The sequence below is a fragment of the Lissotriton vulgaris genome, unplaced genomic scaffold, assembly GCF_964263255.1.
Source record: "Lissotriton vulgaris unplaced genomic scaffold, aLisVul1.2 SCAFFOLD_401, whole genome shotgun sequence".
In the NCBI taxonomy this organism is placed as follows: domain Eukaryota; kingdom Metazoa; phylum Chordata; class Amphibia; order Caudata; family Salamandridae; genus Lissotriton; species Lissotriton vulgaris.
Window position 1 is genome coordinate 1,295,857 of NW_028254254.1, and position 20,735 is coordinate 1,316,591.

The window sequence follows — 20,735 nt, forward strand, 5'->3', positions numbered from 1 at the left end:
CTCATTGCATGTAGTAAGTGGGCCACCTTCGCAAATGCCACCGGGCCCGATGTGTAACAATACGCCACCTTCTCCAAGGCCACATGTGTTGTGTTAAACAGTAACAAACAGGTTCCAGAGCGTGATCTTAACCAATAATCTACGTTCTACAAGTAAGCTTTGCATTTTGGTAGATAATAATCTATTTTACCCACGATTCATAATACTGGTGTACCCAATACATAACTATTTTAAAGGAGTCCACAAACCCAGGTCTCCAATACTCCACTTTACCCAGTTTATCCAATGTGCTATCTTTCTCGGGGTCTCTAAGCTGTGTGTTACACAATGAGACATTTGGGACACAGTTAAATACAGCGCTACCCATAGGTCCCCATGCCTGGTGTTAGCCAAGGCGCTATGTACCCAAAGAGTACTACGCATGCCATTTCAACAATGCATCACCTTCTTGGTTCCACAATAATGCTGTTGCCTATAAGCGTGCCCTTTCCTCACTTTCTTTGTCAGTAGATCGGCAAGACGGGCATTATTATAACCTTAGAGCCCACTGTAGTGGGCTCTACCGGTCTTTACAGTCCCGCTCCAGCTTTCGGTGAGGGCCTTTAACGAAGGAGCAGGCCTTTAATCGCTAGTAGAGCCCCTACAGAGGGCTCTAAGTCTATTACAACATTCAACCCAGTAGATGGCAGAATGTTCTAATTTGTCAAATAAAGTCCTCAGGGACCCAGTTGGGGGTTGAAATCCCTTTGGGCTCCTTGAGGTCTTTGTTCACAGCAACAGCTGTGAACAAACATTGGAATGTTGATTCTCTGGGCTTCTACCAGTCATAAGAAGCCCAGAGCACTCAACTGTTTTCAATGGATCGCTCAACATTTCAATGTTATTATATGCAATTGGCGCCTTCTTTCAGACCACGTTGAACAACAGCACAAACTTACAACCCTCCATTCACCTGTACACCACTTTCTATGGTATCCTTAATTTCCTAATGATCTAAACTACCATATTTTCTGAAGCCTCCATGCACCACTAGTAAGATACGCTTCATAACCTGAGGTTCCCTGAGGTAAGTGCCATAATTCATTCATCCAGTAAACATCAATGTGGACTGCTGCACTAATTTCATAGTCAGTGTATATGTTTTTAAGTTTGACGTGGGACCTGCTTAGGACACCCTTGTCTAAGTGGGATTTCAATCTCTTCCCTATTGGCCTCATCCCATCTAAATGGTGCCCAGGCACAGGATAGACAGATAGACTGCCTCTTTCCACACAACATCACTCTAAGCAGGACTTTTACAGCAAATTACAGTGCAGTAATGCTCTGTGTTTACGGAGCACAGGCATGCTTACTGGCTCCTGTGCAGTGGGCTCGCATCCACTGACTACATCCTACTCGGAGACCTCAACATCCACCTGGACAACCCCAGCAACCAGAACCCTGCCTCCCTCCTGGAGAATCTTGCCAACATCGGCCTGAAGCAGCTAGTCACCGCAACGACCCACACAGCCGGACACACGCTGGCCCCAGTCTTCTCCGCAAGCTGGAACATCAGCCACACCATCGAACTCTCCTGGACCGACCATCACTTGGTACACCTCGACTTCGACACGCCCCCTGTACACCACCATCATCATCACCTCCCCAGCCGCAGCTGGATCAAGACCACCAAAGAACTCCTCATCAAATCTCTCAGCATAACCACTCCGCCAACGCCCACGGGTGCCAATACCGCAGCATGTAACCTCCCCCAATGGATATCCAACTGCGCCGCACCCCTCGAAAGAAGACCTGAAAAACAACGATTCAAGGTGGCCAGCTTGTTCACCCCCGCCATCCATGAGTTCAGACGCACTTGCAGACATCTCAAGACGAAATGGAGGAGCATCAAAACCCTGGAAACTCACGCAATCTTCAAGTCCGCCAGGCCCAATAGTGAGACTGCAGACATCCCCCCCATCCCAAGACCTCTGCAACACACTTGGTACTTTCTTCCACCACAAGATCAGAAAGATCTACAACAGCTTCAACACCCTCAACATGACCTCTACACTCACCACCATCGCAGACATCCAAGCCGCCCCTCAACAGACCGTGCTCTGCTGGACCCCACTCAACACAGAGGACACGCTGCAAGACCATGAAAAGCATCCACTCAGGGGTCCTAATGGGCCCTTGCCCGTATCACAGCGCAGCCGCCGCCATCGCCCCCCAGCTCCGCTGTACCATCAACTGCTCCATCGAAAATGCCACCTTCCCCGAATACTGAAAACACACCAAGATCAACCCCCTGCTGAAGAAGCCATCCTCCGATCTGACGGACCGCAATAACTTCAGACCAATCTCCCTCCTCCCCTTCCCAGCCAAGGTCATTGAGAAGGCCATCAATGCCCAACTCTCCGCGTTCATCGAAGTCAACTACATCCTGTACACCTCCCAATTCGGCTTCCGAAGCAACCACAGCAGAGACTGCACTTCTCGCCACCACAGACAACATCCGCTCCCTCCTCGACTGGGCCGAGACAGCAGCCTTCTTCCTACAAGACCTCTTGGCTGCCTTCAACACCGTCTCCCACTACACCCTAATCAGCAGACTCCACGATGCATCCACGACAGGGCTCTGGACTGGATTCACTCCTTCCTCACTGGCTGGACCCAGCGAGTCAGACTACCACCATTACTCTCAGAACCACAGATATTATCTGTGGAGTCCCCCAGGGTTCCTCCATGAGCCCCGCCCTCTTCAACATGTACATGCAGCCATCGTCAGAAGCCATGGATCCATCATCGCCTCCTACACCGACAACACCCAGCTGATCCTCTCCCTCACCAATGAACCCTCAACCTTCAGAACAAGTTTACACAGTGGAGTGAAGGCCGTCGCAACATGGATGAAAGACAGCTGCCTCAAACTCAACTCGGACAAGACCAAAGTTCTCATCCTGGAACCCATTGCGTCAGCCTGAGACGACTCCTGGTAGCCAGCCGCTCTGGGTGCCCCCTCCCACCCCGAAGGACCATCTTGGCATCATACTGGACTCTTCGCTCACGATGGACAACCAAATCAATGCTGTTTCCTCAGCCTGCTTCCACACGCTCCGACTGCTCTGAAAGACTTTCAGATGGATCCCCACAGAACCACGAAGGATGGTCACCCATGCACTCATCACCAGCAGACTCAACTACGGCAACACATTCTATGCAAGCGTCACCCAGTAGCAGCTAAGGAAACTACAATATGTCCAAAACTCTGCAGCCAGACTGGTCCTCGACATTCCCTGTCGCAGCCACATCACACAACACCTCCGACAACTCCACTGGCTCTCACTCAACAAGAGAGTCACTTTCAAGCTTCTCACTCACGCCTACAAAGCCCTGCACAATGAAGGACCAGCATACTTGAACCACCGCCTCACATTCCAAGTGCTCACCAAACAACCCCAATCCTCCTAACCAGGGCCGGACTGGAAACGACAACCGGCCCTGGAAAAGTGATCGGCCGGCCCCCCCTTCCCCACTCAGGGAGGGGGGGTTAGCGGTGCCGCCACGCTCTTTGCCTGGGCTGGTTTTCGGCTGATTTTGGTACAGGATGAAAACGGCCCTGTAACAAAAACGGCCCCCACCCGTTCGGCGCACCAGGGGATTGCCCGGTGCCCGCTATGGCCAGTCCGGCCCTGCTCCCAACTCGCCTCCTTCCCAAGGATCCACAAGACCAGAACCGGAGGAAGATTGTTATCCTACCTCGCCACCATGACATGGAACTCCCTGCCCCTGCACCTCAGACAATCAGGGTCACTGACCCAATTCAGGCAGGACCTCAAAACATGGCTCTTCGAATGATCCTCCACCCAGTTCAACCAGCAGCCTCCCCCCCACCCCCCGTCCCGGCGACTATAAGACCCTCACGGGTGACTAGCCACGCTTTACAAGCCCCTGATCGATTGATTGACTAAAACCACACCACCTGGTGCCTATACTGTACACCATAGCCATCCCACTGGCTTCTGTAATTTTCACCACAGTGCAACCACTGAATCTCAGTAATGTGCACCACAGTCATACCACTGTGACTGCCAGTAGCCGCAGCCGACCCACCGGATGCCAGTGATGTGCACCCCACCGCTTTGCCACTCATTTTCTGTCATTTTCATTTTCACCACTGGGTGTCAGTGGCGCGCTTAACAGCCATGTCACTGACTGTAACCACAGTCCAGTCACTGACTGTCTGTCATTTTCACCACAGCACAGCCACTGGGTGTCAGTAATGCTCACTACAACCATGCCCTAGACTGTAATCCCAGCCCAGCTCATGGGTGTCTGTAATGTGCACCACGGCATTGCCAATTATGTCCTGTAAAGGTTCACTTGAACAGTGTCACCTGGTCTCCGAGTGTCCAAGTCCCATACAAGGGCAAATGCACAACACACCAGGCCACCTGCTTCTAACACTTTGCACATAAATCTTACCACTTGTGCTTCCACAACACCTTCAGGTATCCAGGTAACTCAATGGCCGTAGTGTACACCACGACAATTCTGATCGGTGCTAGCGCCTGAAAGCGGTGGCAGCACAGGGCACTCATGCTGTGCTTTTCTGTGAGGCACACCAGAGACGAGCTAAATGATTGACAGAAAACATTTATAAAGTGCAAAGTACCATAACTGTGGAAACTTGAAGTATACACCAAAGGCCTGTCACTGGAATCTGTTTCAGTGCACCGCGGTAATTCCCCTGTCCAATAGTACAGATCATGCAAGCCCTCGGGCACACAGCACTGGGTGCAGGGCTTTAAGTGGGATGAAAAAACTGGGGGGTCTTTCAAAGGGGCGTGGCCAGTGTAATTAGGGGCGTGGCTTTAAATCACTTACGCAAAAAATCTGTGCTTAGCATAGTGTGCCGCCCGACTTGTATTTTGCTGTTTCCGTCATTGCATCCAGATATTTGATACAAGTAACATCATACCTACAATAAGTAAGTAATATTGGCTTTGTCAATGGTTATTACTTGCAGAAGATAAATAAGCTGCAACTATAACTTGTATATAATATTGACAAAGCTTACAATTAAATCCTTGGTGACCCTACCACATATTGCTGCTCCTGAGTTTCAGAAAGAGAAGGGAAATCCAGAAAGAAAATGACTCTTAAAAGATTTCCCTTCCCCCACAACGCTCCCCTGTCATGCTGTAACTGATCTACTACTGAGAAGTGAGCAGTGTGAGCAGCGCACATCCTTGTGCCTGGTGCTGTCTCGAAACGGGTCTCTATCGGGCGTTGTTTTGAGCCATAGCACTTTCTTCCGGACTGCAGTGACAGCAAACAGCGGTCATTGCAGTCCGGGAAAAAAACGGGCTGCCTGTGTCAGGCTCAAAACAGAGCCCAATAGAGACCCCTTTCGAGGCCCCCAGAAAAAAACTGCCGGTGCTCAGACCCCTTGAGACCCGGCCCACTTAAAGCCCTGACTGGGTGACTGTACAGAGCACGAGGCCCAGAACGGAGCACCTGCAGATGTCCGTACAGTGCCACGGTATCTGTACTCTAAGGCATAGTGCCAGGCGACTCAGCTTTGCTGCCCAGTGCCAGCTTGGTGCACCACAGCCATGCCAGTCGGTGCCAGTACATTTTATCAAAGCTATGCCGCTACGCGCTCTCACAGTGCACTAGATGTGTGCCCCTCAGTACCCACACACTGCGCCCCAGAGTGCCCGCGCAGCGACAGTACCCCAGGGCACGCGCCAGACTTCAGTCCCTTCTCACCATTCGCAGGTAGTTCATCAGACTCGTGCCGTGCTGCCAGATCTGGGCAGAGCCGCAGGACAGCGGCTTCACGCCGATCTCTTGGCTCCGGTTCAGCTCCTGTACCGCACTCACCACGGTGTACACGGCGTCGAAGAGCAGGGCCGACGACAGCTGCAAGGGGCAGAAAACAGGGGTGAGAAGAGGCAGGGAGCAGAGAAACAGGGGTGAGAGAAGGCAAGGGGCAGAGAAACAGGGATGAGAAGAGGTAGGGAGCAGAGAAACGGGTGAGAGAAAGCAAGGGGCAGAAAACAGGGGTGAGAAGAGGCAAGGGGCAGAAAACAGGGGTGAGAAGAGGCAGGGAGCAGAGAAACAGGGGCGAGAGAAAACAACGGGCAGAGACACAGGGGTGAGGGAGAGGAAGGGGCAGAAAACAGGGGTGAGAAGAGGCAAGGAGCAGAGAAACAGGGGTGAGAGAAAGCAAGGGGCAGAAAACAGGGGTGAGAAGAGGCAGGGAGCAGAGAAACAGGGGCGAGAGAAAGCAAGGGGCAGAGACACAGGGGTGAGGGAGAGGAAGGGGCAGAAAACAGGGGTGAGAAGAGGCAAGGAGCAGAGAAACAGGGGTGAGAGAAGGCAATGGGCAGAAAACAGGGGTGAGAGAAGGCAAGGGGCAGAGACACAGGGGTGAGGGAGAGGAAGGGGCAGAAAACAGGGGTGAGAAGAGGCAAGGAGCAGAGAAACAGGGGTGAGAGAAGGCAATGGGCAGAAAACAGGGGTGAGAGAAGGCAAGGGGCAGAGACACAGGGGTGAGAAGAGGAAGGAGCAGAGAAACAGGGATGAGAAGAGGCAGGGAGCAGAGAAACAGGGGTGAGAGAAATCAAGGGGCAGAGAAACAGGGATGAGAAGAGGCAGGGAGCAGATAAACGGGTGAGAGAAAGCAAGGGGCAGAAACACAGGGGTGAGGGAGAGGAAGGGCAAGAAAACAGGGGTGAGAAGAGGCACGGAGCAGAGAAACAGGGGTGAGAGAAAGCAAGGGGCAGAAAACAGGGGTGAGAAGAGGCAAGGGGCAGAAAACAGGGGTGAGAAGAGGCAGGGAGCAGAGAAACAGGGGCGAGAGAAAGCAAGGGGCAGACACACGGGGGTGAGGGAGAGGAAGGGGCAGAAAACAGGGGTGAGAAGAGGCAAGGAGCAGAGAAACAGGGGTGAGAGAAAGCAAGGGGCAGAAAACAGGGGTGAGAAGAGGCAGGGAGCAGAGAAACAGGGGCGAGAGAAAGCAAGGGGCAGAGACACAGGGGTGAGGGAGAGGAAGGGGCAGAAAACAGGGGTGAGAAGAGGCAGGGAGCAGAGAAACAGGGGCGAGAGAAAGCAAGGGGCAGAGACACAGGGGTGAGGGAGAGGAAGGGGCAGAAAACAGGGGTGAGAAGAGGCAAGGAGCAGAGAAACAGGGGTGAGAGAAGGCAATGGGCAGAAAACAGGGGTGAGAGAAGGCAAGGAGCAGAGAATCGGCAGTGAGAGAAAGCAAGAGGCAGAAAACAGGGGCGAGAAGAGGCAGGGAGCAGAGAAACAGGGGTGAGAGAAAGCAAGGAGCAGAGAAACAGGGGTGAGAGAAAGCAAGGAGCAGAGAAAAAGCAAGGGGCAGAAAACAGGGGTGAGAGAAAGCAAGGGGCAGAAAACAGGGGTGCGAAAAGACAAGGAACAGAGAAACTGGGGTGAGAGAAAGCAAGGGGCAGAAAACATGGATGAGAGAAGGCAAGGAGATGAGAAACAGGGGTGAGAAGGCAAGGAGCGGAGAAATAGGAATGAGAAAAGGGAAGGAGCTGAGACATCTGCAAGGGACAGAGAAACAGGGGCACAAAAGAGCACAGAGCGAAGAAGCAGGAGAGAGGAAAGGCAAGGAGCTGAGAAACAGGGGCATAAAAATGCCAGAAGCTGATTAAGAAACAGGGGTGGGAAAAGACAAGGTGCAGACAAACAGGGATGAGAAAAGGCAAGGAGCTGAGAATCAGGGGTGAGAAGGGGCAAGGAGCAGAGAAACAGCCGTGAGAAAAGGCAAGGAGCAGAGAAACAGCCGTGAGAAATGGCAAGGAGTGGAGAAACAGGGATGAGAAAATGCAATAAGTGGAGAAACTGGTGAGAAAAGGCAAGGAGCAGAGGAGATCAGAAAGGAACTGAACAGCAGAATCAGGGGTGAGAAAAGGTAAGGAGAAGACAGCTGCAAGAAGCAGGAAAAGCAGGAGTGTGGAAGGCATGTGCCAGTGGAAAGTTAAAAGGCACAAAGAAACAGGGGTGAGAAAGTCAGGGACCAGAGGAGAGCTGAAAGTCAATCAATTAAAGGAAGTGAGAAAGTCATGGACCAGAAGAGAGATGCGAAGGAGCAGAAGAATCTGGGGTGATAAAGGCAAGGAGCAGAGAAGAGCTGCAAGGAACAGGAGACACGTGGTAGAGAAAGACAGGGATAGCGAAGAGCTGGAAAGACCAGGAGAAAGAGGGTCGGGAAAAGCAGGGACAATGTATTCATTTCTACAATTTATTTATGTAGCTTTCTCTAGCACTAACGCCACCAAAGGTCATTAGAGCCCTTTGCAAAGGAGCAGGAATAGTTTACAAATCCAATCCATGTTAAAAATCAACCACAGCCAGTAAACAGAGGCAGAAAAGATAACCAGCAAGACAGAGAGACCAGTAGGAGAAACAGACATGTAGAATATCCGCTAGCCCAGCAAATGTAAAGCACAGAAAGTAACAAAAAAAGAATATAGAGGCATCTAGAAGCATTCAGAGGGCAGTGGGAAGGATGTACAGCAAGGTGGTGACGTTTTGATGGGGCCCATCTGTGGAAAGGTGATAGAGGTTGAATATTTAATGAGTAAATCTTTTTCTCAGTTTCAAACAATGTGCTTTTTTGAAGAGGAGGAGTTTAAGCTTCTTTTTAATAGTTGCATGAAATGTGGTAGTGGTCTGCTGAGCCGGTGGAATATAATTGAATTCCAAATACTTATGATGGTGCCAGAGAAGGGTTGCTTGATAGGCTGCTTTTTTTTTAAGGCAGGTGGTATTCATCAATCCTTGATGGCTACCAGAGATTTTCAATTTCTAAGCCAAATACTATGGTGTGTATATATGAGTGTGTGTGGCTATGTGAGTGATTCAGGCCATCAGAACTTGCATTCATGCTTCTATGGAAAATCACCGTAGTCATTGTGCAGTAAGTGCAGTGGCACCAGGTCCCAGGGGTTTGCACACCAAGCATGTTTAAGGTGCTTAAGTCTTGTTTAGGGATAAACTGCCTGATACCCAAAACAACCTAAATTAGTAACATGCGAGCTTGCCCATAGTATACATTTGTTCTTGGAGTTTAGTTTGTTGTCAAGGCTAGAACCCAGGGATTTGGTGTTATCCACAATAGCCAGTTAAGCATTCAGGAAAATACAGGAGCGAATCCATGATTGATGGATACGTTGGATGTTTTTCTCGGAGTTTAACAGAAATTCTGATTTTTATAGGTTGCGTTTTAGGTGCTAATTAGACATCTACCTTTGGACCTTTTGCAGAGTGTTGGAAAGCAAAAAATGTACCTTGGAGGCTAAGGGACAGACGTACGACCATTCACTTTAGCGAGTCGTAAATTGCGTCGAATTGTGACTCGTTAAAGTGAATGTACAACAGTGTCTCAGACACCGTTTGCGATTCCAAATGGGGTTCCAAATTGCATGCCTCATCAATATTCATCATGCAAGCACAATATGCTGTGGAAAATTAATATAGTTTAGTGAACATTATCTACGCCATCTTGCCTTTTTCCGATGCCACACTTTTTGTCATGCGCATCCGCCATATTTTAGCCGTTACGATCAGAATCACCCTCACGAAAGACCCCCACGCACCGGTCATTCCCACTCCCACATGCCTTGCGCGTAAGCAGCAGCCATTTTGAGCATCATGGTCTCCCGGTCCCTCGCTGATAGCCAGCGCGTCTCTCTCTCTCTCTCTCTCTCTCTCTCTCTCCTAACCTCGCAAACATCCCCCGCACGTTGACAACCCCCGCTCTCTCATGCCTTGAGTCATAAACCCCTCTTCAGCGCAGCTCCGCCACAGAACCCCATCCTGTTCCCAGCGCGACACCTCCCTTCATTCCTTTCATGGTCTCAGATCCTTTTGATGCAAACCCCCTTGTCCTGTGTCCCCGTTTGTCTTCCTTATTCCCAGGCCACCACCTGGCCCTGCGGATACTGTTTATTACCCCGTACAGTAAGAAGCTTCCCCTCCCCATCAAAAGACCCTCGAGCCGATCAAAGCCCCCACCCTATGAGATCCGATCAACCCCATGCATTCCGTGAATCGGCGGAATGCCCTGCTGCGTGACCATCAGCACCTGTTGCGACCGGGGTGGGGAATTCAACAGTAAATGTATGTGGGAACGGGCCTGTAGGGGAGATTCCGAGGATGTTCTTTCAAATATCAAAATGTGGCGAGAATGTGTTACGTGCAATAAAGGTCATAAACCCTAGTATAAGAGGCCAGGCCTCAGAAATGTGGTTAGAGCACCTCGTGATGATACTTGCTGTCTGAATTGATGTGTTCTCCTCCGGAGAGAATAAAATCCCCGTTTCCTGCCTTCCAGTCTCCAGCGCCTGCTTCTTCATTGATTAATATTGGTGGGTCATAGAGGCGACACCGCCGGGCAACATAAAAGGGTCTTTGGTTACTGGTTGTCTTTGAACCCCTTTTTACAATTGGCGTCCCAAACGTGGGGCCCATCAGCGACTCGTGGATCCAGTGGGAGAGGTCCTGACGACAGAGTGAACGACTGCAACGATCGGAAGGTACCCTGTCCGATAGACCCTCGTCTGACAGCCGATCATCCGAACTTCACTGGTTCCGAACAGACCTCTCCCGAGTGATCTGCGGTCCTGACTGGGAACCATCAGGAGTGCCACGTGGATTACGAAGAGAAGAGGACGATCGGGCGCTGGATTCGGAAGACAAGAAACTATCCATGCGGTCCGGGTAAGGTCGTGTAAATACGACGATTTGCGAAAGTGATTGATAATTGAAATTGATTGATAATTGATGAGAAAATACTAGTATTACTTTTTGTTAATTTATTTGGAGATTCGCTGTCTGCAAACGGAGAAACAACAGGCTCTCCCTTTATAAACCGCGAAGGATAGGCACGCATCCGTCGGACCTATCTTTCTCCCCCTCTGAACAATTGCCCCTCCCCCATTGATTAACTGTTATAGATTGTTTTCTGGAGACTCTCTGTCTGCAAACAGGGAAGATTAGGTCCCCTCTTTGCAGACAGTGAAAGGGTAGGTGACGCGGACCTTTGCGAGCCTACTTATTCTCCCCATTGACCATATTGATTTTTTATTTTTGACCTAACATTGATTGCTCAAGATTGGTTCATGAGGTATTCACTACCTGCAAACAACGTAGAATAGAAATATTCTGTCTAGTCTTTGCAAGCAGTGATAAGATAGGTAGTGCTGACTATTATCCCATTGTGATCCGTCATGCCTGTCTTCTCCCCCCTGGTTAGTAGCCTGTTTTACCCGGACCGCTTATTAGAGGTGAACCATCCGGCTCCGCTGGAAGGCACCCCTAATAAGGACATGTTCATGAAGCATGGATTGATCGCTATAGCCTATAGTGAGCTGTGGCATAAATATACGAAAAGAGATCGAGAAAGTCAGTGGCCACTGAGAGGATCCTTCGATCTTGACAAAATAGAAACGGTAGAAATAGCCCTCCGTAGGAATGAAACAACACCTATTATGCTCGATAGTCTCGGTATGTGGCGCAAAGAAGCCACACGACGAAGGGAAAGTGACGAATCCAGAAAAGGTGAAGGGACACGGCGGACGACCCTCCAAACGGCTAGTAAGCAAAGGGAAGGGCCAGCGATGGCACAACTCCGAGGAGTAGACATGAATAGGGAACGGTATAAAGGGATGTGTCGACAGGACAACCCCGGAACGCGACGACCCGAAAGTAATCCCCCGACACTATGCACAGGACGAACAGATTTAAGCCAAAACCAATGTGCTTTCTGTAGACGTCTCGGGCACTGGAAAGCCCAATGCCCGACTCTGCAGAGCATAGGTAAGAACGAAGGGTCGACAGAAAGAACAGGCCGGCAGAAAGGGAAAAGGCGCGAGATAAAACCCAATCAGACTAGTGCAGACGGAACAGATAGAACCACCCCATTTGATTATGCTCGATGGCATAGGTTTCGTCAGACCAATTTTAACGACATGTTAGAGTTCTGGGACTGATTGCTCTCTGCTGCTCCCCCCCACTCTGAAAAACAAACACAATTACAGGCCAGTGTAAATGACCCCCGTTAAAGAAAGGACTCAAGGAAACCAAAAACGTCTATTATATAACTTAGGATTTAATTACGGTAAAGAAAACACACAACCAACAGTAAATAGAATAACTAGTAGAACTCTCTCTAAAACAAACTGTACTAATAGGAAAAATACAAAACATATTATGCTCACTCCGGAAGTCCTCGAAATGTAACAATTCGATGGTCCCGCCCACCTGAAACACATAGCACGTGTGGGGCGGGGCCTGCCAGCAGCCATGGACCAAAGGAGATCACCGGCGGGAAGGTACCGGAGACTCCACAAAGCAGGCAATGAAATGGTCTTCCCATACTGCCCTTCCAGGGATGGCGTCCCCCGGGCCGCGAGTAGGGAGGGGGCGGATGAAAATGACCCCCTCCCTCGTATCTCCTGGTCCGGCCATCACGAATTCCTCCATCGAACGGATGCAGGGTGGGCGGGGAGGGAGAGGCGACACGGACAAGCCCTCTCCTGCCTCCGCAAGTAGGAGGCCTCCCTGCCCTGGTCCGGCGCCGATGTCCTCCAGCCGGACGACGGCCATATACCTGCGCTGCCCAGAACATTACAATGTCCGGATGGTATATTTTCGCAGCACAGGACACACAATGTCCGGCGGGCATACCTGAATAACACCGGACGTCCAGTGATCCCCCAAGAGTCGGAATCAGGGGTGTAGGGTGGTCATCATGTGCACCCCTGATTCAAAGGGACGGCGTAGGATGCGCCGGGGGAGGGAGGCGGCACGGACGAGCCTCCCTCACCTCCCCAGATGAAGGCTCCACTGCTGCATCCTGGCGCCCCGAACCAAAAATGTCCTGCTCCAGCAGCATGATGCTCTGTCATTTTCGCCACAAGAAGTTTCTTCCACTCCTGAAAGATACGACGGAGAGCGGCTGCCGCAGGATCTCAAAATGGCGTCTGGGCCCTCGGAAGGCGGTCTAGGCCTCTGGAGTAACTTTGTCCGAAATTGCAACTCGGGCGCTTGCCCACCTGGGCGTAAGCCCCCACCATCGACAAACATCCCCTCGACTTTGAAGATTCTACCAAAGTCCCAAGAGCCCTCAGCTCCTTCAGGCTTCCAGTGGGGAACGGCTGCATTGATCACTAATGAAATAACCGCGGCACAGCAACAAGATGGCGGTGCTCTCGTGTCTGCGTCAGCTTCCGTCTGAACCACCCAGGAACATTATGGGCTAACGAACTCGAGTAAGTTCCGGCTGAATATCAACATGACCCGGTAAGAAAGACTCTATCCCCCTCCCTCTCTTGATTGACGGCCCACGCCACCAGCCCCTCTGTTAGCACAGTTTTTTTGAACTGCCGAAAGGGACCCTGGTCCAACCGCCAAATCGCTGGAGACATTTTTTGCCCCTGATGCTACTTCCGGACTAAACCGGCCTCGCCCAAAATGGCGCCGGTATCAATAGGAACTAACGGATGCCTCGTGGTGTTCCTTAGCTAATGAAACTTGATGTACTAAGATTTATATACGAACCTTTGCGCACTTGATGAAAAAGGGAGGAGGGTTCGCTTGACGAACACTTGAAAGGGGTCCCGTAAAAATGTTGATTTCAATGAACGATTTATTTTGATATTTATTGTAACTGGTACATAACGTCGCTTATGATGCACACCCATGGTATACATCTAGGAAATGTGATTACAATGAGCTTGACTGTGTTTCCATTTATGGACTGAAATGCCCCTGATCCCTCATCACGCAATGAAACGTTTTTAGTTACTTGCAAATAATTAATTGGGCCTTTTTAACATGTTCTTGTGCCGCGAAATAACCTCCCTACTGTATGTGCTTCCATCTTCGACATGTCCGACCAGAATATGATTGCACTCTCACATTTTACGTACTGAACGATTATGCAAATAAAGGTTTTCCAAACTATGAATAGGCATCACATGCTTTTGTGAAATGTGGGGATTGGTGGGAGGGTTTTCTCTGTGCGCAACCGTTCTGCTCTTTTTTAAAGGTTATCTGGAGAATGGTTGTTCGGCCCTGAATTAATGATCGAATCAAAAGGTATGATACGCTGCCTCCAAAATATGCAACTAAGATGTGTGAACTAACGTATGAAGAAGGACCTCGACTTCTGAGAATGGGTAAAGTAATGCGGTATGATTGTTAAAATGTTATAAAGGTATGGTGGTCGAAAATACTAAGGGACAGGGTTGACCGAAGAACTGATATGCCTTAGAACATCACAGCTTTGGGAATAATTTAAGGATCCTGATGACCAGATACATCTCCAAAACCGGGTACCTCTCGCTAGGCACCTCTGATTCCTTTTTGGCGTTTCCCTACACACGATCCATAATGCCACCTTCGAAAACCCCCCATGAACCACCTATCACACTGCCCGCCCCCTTGACTTCAGAAACCAAGACCCTAAGGATTATATCCCGAGGAGATAAGTACGAGTATGTGGTAAGTAAAGGACTTTCTTGCCCGTACATTTGATGTGCTCGGATGTTGTTCCCCCTTCCTTTTCCTCCTTTTTTCCTCTGCAGGTTACATTGGAGTCCCGATTAGGGCATCATAAGGGATCTGGAGCCGCGTCACGTCCGATGCATGAAAACGGACTAACGTTGCAAGACGACACAAAAAGACGCCCTACTCAATGCGCGACCTTTTTGTAACTGACCTAATGCTCTTCCGTCCCAAAACCGCATGCTTTCTACATCCTAACACAGACCCGAAACGACTAACGTTGGGTAACGCACTGAATAGCCCAAACAATACACGGTCATTCTCCATGTCACACGTGTACTGTCTGGCCTATTGTTACTCTCACTCTCTTTCTCTCTCCCTCTTTCTCTTTCTTTCCCTCTCTCTCTCTCTCTCTCTCTCTCTCTCTCTCTCTCTCTCTTTCACCCCTCCACACTTTCCCTCTTCCTAGCGACTGGCACCTAATTGACAAACCTGGTGCACCTCCTGATTGGCCTCAAATACCACAAGTATTTGCACAAATTCGTCCTAAATAAAACTGTATCGATGCCACGTTACTACCTCTCCTTTTCTGCTAAATATGGATGAAATTTAAATTGGCCAAAAGAAAAGGGACAGGTAAGACGACTAAGGTTCCCTGAATTTGACCCACAGTCAGGGAGCTATTTGTCAGTGGCTTCTATGATAAAAATGTGCCTGTAAGTCATGCGACCTTCCCCATTCCAAATTGTCTCCATACCCCAAGCAGTAAGAAATGATCGAGACACCCCCGTCTTCCCAGAATGCCCCCAGTTTGGTATCAGCTGCCCTGAACGAGAATCTGAAAAACGCCCCTTGCTCCAATTCGCTGTGTTCCTATCGTTTCCCATAAGATCCCACCCGCCCCAAGGATAAGTTTAATAATGATCGCAAGCCCCCCCCCCCCCCAAGTTTCTTTGTAATGACCAAGTTGCGAGAATCTATATAGAAAGTTAGAAAGATGTGTGCAAAGTTAAAATTAGATCGAAAACTGAAAGAACTTGTTGCAGTAAACCTTGTTGAAAATAGGATGTTTAGCTAAAAGATAGGACGCATTTATGTAATGGAGAGTCGTTTAGCCTATGTTCATCCCTCAGAAGGATGCCTATCAGACTATGGTGAATAGCACGTTGCACTTTTTCGTAAGGTAACAAAGCCCTGAAGACCGGCCTAGCCTTGCAAGACTCGTACTAGGGAAATGGGTCTCTACCAGAAGAACTGACATCTACTGTAATAGACGAATGCAATGAATGGGTACCAGACCTCGTACCACGACAAATGAATGTAATAACCAACAAAAACACCAAAGAATTAGCCACAAAGGGAAGTTGTAGAAAATCCAGCTAATCCATCATCAATTGTTTATATGTTGGCTGCAAATCTCAATGTAGCGGATGTTTACCCCAGTTGCTTGGTGTTGGGAGAGAAATAGGTTTACGTAATTACCTTCTTCTGCAAGATCTCTAAAGACTGTCTTTTCGAACTCATTTAAGGGCACCACTGTCGGAGGAGAAAGAGACCGGATGTGGGAGCACGCGGCCTGACTGCGGATCGTGGAACCTCAGCGACGGAGGCCAAGGCGAGACCACGGCAGTAAGGAGTCGCAGGATGAGGCACTGTGTCAGACAAAGCTAAGGAAAGGGCTGACCTGAAGCCCCTGCTCTATGATCAACGTGTGCCAAAAAGTCCCCGCTCTCTGAACCTGGTTATGGACCCGCCTGTCTCAAAATTCTCCGTCCCTCTGATCTGTTCCCAACTTGGCCCTGCTCCATCCCCTCCTCCTCCGACCTACCGTAAGGACTGTTCACACACACACCTTTCCACCCGAACTTCCAAGTTCCACCAAATCCTACTGAGCTATCCAGAGAAGGGTATTCCCTGCGTCAAAAGGGAGGGAGCTCCGACTAAGTAGACCACAAACTATGTTAATCTCAGAACGGTGACCTAAAACTCCACCAAGGGTCGCCCCTAAAGAGAAGATGAACGAAGTATGTGGTTCTACCCGCTGCTGAACGCCTCGATGATGATGGAAGCAACAGGAAATACCCACCACAGAGACTCAAGAAACAAACAGACCCCACAACTCAAAAACAATCGCACTCTTCATCACAATCTTTCCTCTGCCTCCTAATAACTATGCTCTGGGTCACGGAAGAAAATGCACCTGCTCCAAAACCGTAACGCATTTCTCCTACGAGGTCTGGCGAAACAAAACAAAATGTACCCCTGCCCGCAGACCTCCAACGGCTCAATCCACATGAACATTCCTGTTGACAGAACGAATTGTAATCCAGGTGCTTAACAGTGCCAACAGAAGACGACAAAGACACTGTGAACTCTGATTTTTATTTTTATTATATCTCATTTCTCTCCCAACCACCATTGGACTGACTATGCTCTCGCCGAGTACAAAAAGGACTTACTTATATGATAACTTACCAGTTCCTATCCCAAATGACTATAAGTATCTATGATCTATACCCAACGCCCTCGCTACATAATTCTAGTCTGATATTGCAATACTATGACTTTTTCTGTAACAATGAACCCGCCTACTAGATGATGAGATTTTTCAATGTGATGTTTATAATGTGATGTTTATGTACAGTTCATTTGCCTAAGTCTCCTCTCCTTTACTTATGACCGCTGCAATAGGTATAGATAGGAAATAGGCCAGCAAGATGTCTTGGAAATGTTAAAGGGAGGACTGTGGAAAATTAATATAGTTTAGTGAACATTATCTACGCCATCTTGCCTTTTTCCGATGCCACACTTTTTGTCATGCGCATCCGCCATATTTTAGCCGTTACGATCAGAATCACCCTCACGAAAGACCCCCACGCACCGGTCATTCCCACTCCCACATGCCTTGCGCGTAAGCAGCAGCCATTTTGAGCATCATGGTCTCCCGGTCCCTCGCTGATAGCCAGCGCGTCTCTCTCTCTCTCTCTCTCTCTCTCTCTCCTAACCTCGCAAACATCCCCCGCACGTTGACAACCCCCGCTCTCTCATGCCTTGAGTCATAAACCCCTCTTCAGCGCAGCTCCGCCACAGAACCCCATCCTGTTCCCAGCGCGACACCTCCCTTCATTCCTTTCATGGTCTCAGATCCTTTTGATGCAAACCCCCTTTTCCTGTGTCCCCGTTTGTCTTCCTTATTCCCAGGCCACCACCTGGCCCTGCGGATACTGTTTATTACCCCGTACAGTAAGAAGCTTCCCCTCCCCATCAAAAGACCCTCGAGCCGATCAAAGCCCCCACCCTATGAGATCCGATCAACCCCATGCATTCCGTGAATCGGCGGAATGCCCTGCTGCGTGACCATCAGCACCTGTTGCGACCGGGGTGGGGAATTCAACTGTAAATGTATGTGGGAACGGGCCTGTAGGGGAGATTCCGAGGATGTTCTTTCAAATATCAAAATGTGGCGAGAATGTGTTACGTGCAATAAAGGTCATAAACCCTAGTATAAGAGGCCAGGCCTCAGAAATGTGGTTAGAGCACCTCGTGATGATACTTGCTGTCTGAATTGATGTGTTCTCCTCCGGAGAGAATAAAATCCCCGTTTCCTGCCTTCCAGTCTCCAGCGCCTGCTTCTTCATTGATTAATATTGGTGGGTCATAGAGGCGACACCGCCGGGCAACATAAAAGGGTCTTTGGTTACTGGTTGTCTTTGAACCCCTTTTTACAATGCGACCCCATTGGGAATGGCTAGCATTCGCAAGTATGGTGGCCTACTGAGGTCAGCAGACCTCCATGTCTGGGACTGCTTTTTAAATAAAGCAGTTTTTTTTAATGCAGGCCATTTTTCTCAAAGGAAAAGGGGCTGCATTTAAAAAAGAACAATGAAACTTTTCAGTTTCATTTTCAATGGGCAGGCAGTGGTCCCTACAGCATGCTCTTCATAAATATTTTTGCATGCATTCACAAAGGGGAAGGGGTTCCCTGGGGACCCCTACCGTTTGCGAGTGGCTTACCACCTACTTGAAGTAGGTGATAAACTGCAAGTGTTTTGCGACCACAAACAATCATACATTGCAGTGAGACTCACTATTAGGAAGGGAGCCCTTGCGAGTCGCAAACCATATTTTGCGTGTCGGTAGTTGGTTACCGACTCGCAAAATATGGCTTGTGCATGGGGCAGACCCAGTTTTGCGGTTTCACTTCACCATGATGCCCACTAATTCTTTCAAGACGCTGATCAACAAGACATGGTTGACTGTTGAACGCAGCTGACAGGTCTTGAAGCGCAAGTTAGCAAGATTTCTTGAGTCATGGGAGTAGAGCGCATCCTTGAGAACCTGCAGAAGAGGTGTCTCCCTTCTGCAGGCTTGTCTGAACCCCAAGTTGTCTAGGAGATTGTTGAGTGGGAAGAGAACGTTGGGAGGCTACAAACTTTCTTACACCTTCCTTGTAAACAGTATCCTGAAACAGGGCAGCAGTTCTTAATGTCATTGGCATCAGCTTAGGGTTTTAAGGAGTGAGAAGTGCCAATCGAAGGGGTGAGAGGTGTCCAGTTTTCAGTCAGAGAACAAGCGACAAATTCATCTTAGTGGTTTGACTGGAAGAGAACTCAAAACAACGGAGCAAAAGAAGGGTGAAAATGACACTTATTAAAGTACATTTGTACCGAACAGGGGAAATGAATTTAAGAAATTCCAGAGAACTAAAAGTAAGGGGTGAACGCATGATGGGAACAGTAAGAGAAAGGAGGAGGGAGAGGCCCAGAACAAGTTGTATGTGAAAGGGAGACAGAGTGGACAGCAAGATGGAAGTTAAAATGGAAGCAGGGGCTTCAGTGCTCTAAATGGAAAAGATTTACTCCAGGATACTATAAACCGAAGATCAAAGGCCAGTAGAAAGCGGCCGGAGTAATGAAGAGCAGAGTTAGAAACACAACTTAACCATTCATCTTTTCAGAAGTTGTGCGTCAAATACTTTGGCAACAAGGTCATATGTGCTAGTAAAAGTGTTCTGGCTTACTCAATTGCTCACAAAGAGACACCATTATCAGTCTATTAAATGGAATATAGAAGTCTAGATACTCACTATTTAGAGTACCTGTTTCCTCCAGAGAAGTGCTAGTTCTCTCCCATTACATATATTGCAACAGACCTGAGAAGTACAGGTGCTCTTCTTTTCAAATTAAAGAAGTGCAGGTATTCTTCTTTTCAAATTAAAAAAGTGCGGGTACTCCATACCAGACAGTACCTCCCCATTTAAAGCACTGATCGTTATAAAATCATCTTATGAGGTTAAGGGCCATATGTATCAAGCAAATTAGCATTTGCAAAGGCCGAAATTCGCAGAATTTCGGCCTTTGCGAATGCAAATTTGCTAAATGGTATGTATGACACATTTTGGCAGGAAAATAAGGAATCGCAAAATTTGCTATTCCTTATTTTGCGATTGCACTTAAGGAATCGCAAATTGTGCGATTCCTTAAATGCAATGTATCAACGGAAAATTAATGCAAAAATGTCCATAAGGAATCACAAATTACCACCAACTTCTAGTTGGTGGTAAGTTGCGAATTCTTTTAATAAAGCAATTTATTTAAAATCCAAAGGTGCCATATGACGCTCATACATGCCCTTAGGGCATGTATGGGCGCCATATGCCAAAACATGTCATTTTCAGGGGTGCAGCAGGGTGTTCTTGTGACACCCCTGCACCCTTGAAAATATTCCTATAGAAATGAATGGGAAATTTGCGATTAGCAATTTGCTAATCGCAATTTAGGAATGTTAAGGAATCGCTAAAAAGAAGCGATTTCCTACACACATACCATTTTGCGATTTCTAAATAGCGATTCCTTAAAAATCGCTATTTAGAAATCGCAAATGGTCAGGATGATACATATGGCCCTAAGTCACCTGTTGCAGAGATATTTGCGTACCAAGTAAGTTCCATTGTATAAAGGAGTAAGATAGCTATAATGGTTAATGCACTTGCTCTTGCAGACTTTTCACAGGTTTGACACATCCTAAAATAGCAAATACGGTGCAAGTGCCTGGTGCAAAACACCGTGGATAAGATGAAGTACAAACATTTGCATTTGATGTACATAATTCAGTGGGTAATTCATTTTCTGCAGAGATCCGTGTGTTACCTGCAGATCACAGTACAGTCCGTGAAATCTAGATTAGTGAGTTCAAAATCAACA

At 48.6% G+C, this 20,735-nt stretch overlaps 1 protein-coding gene across 1 annotated transcript in view; it reads right to left on the reverse strand.

The window, feature by feature from the left end:
• Positions 1–20,735, reverse strand: part of LOC147659610 (glutamate receptor ionotropic, kainate 4-like) — a 214,047-nt gene that overhangs the window by 144,687 nt on the left and 48,625 nt on the right. Inside the window, exon 4 of the mRNA XM_086951606.1 lies at positions 5,758–5,910. Coding sequence (XP_086807732.1) covers positions 5,758–5,910 — 153 coding nt within the window. The remainder of the gene's footprint in view (positions 1–5,757; positions 5,911–20,735) is intronic.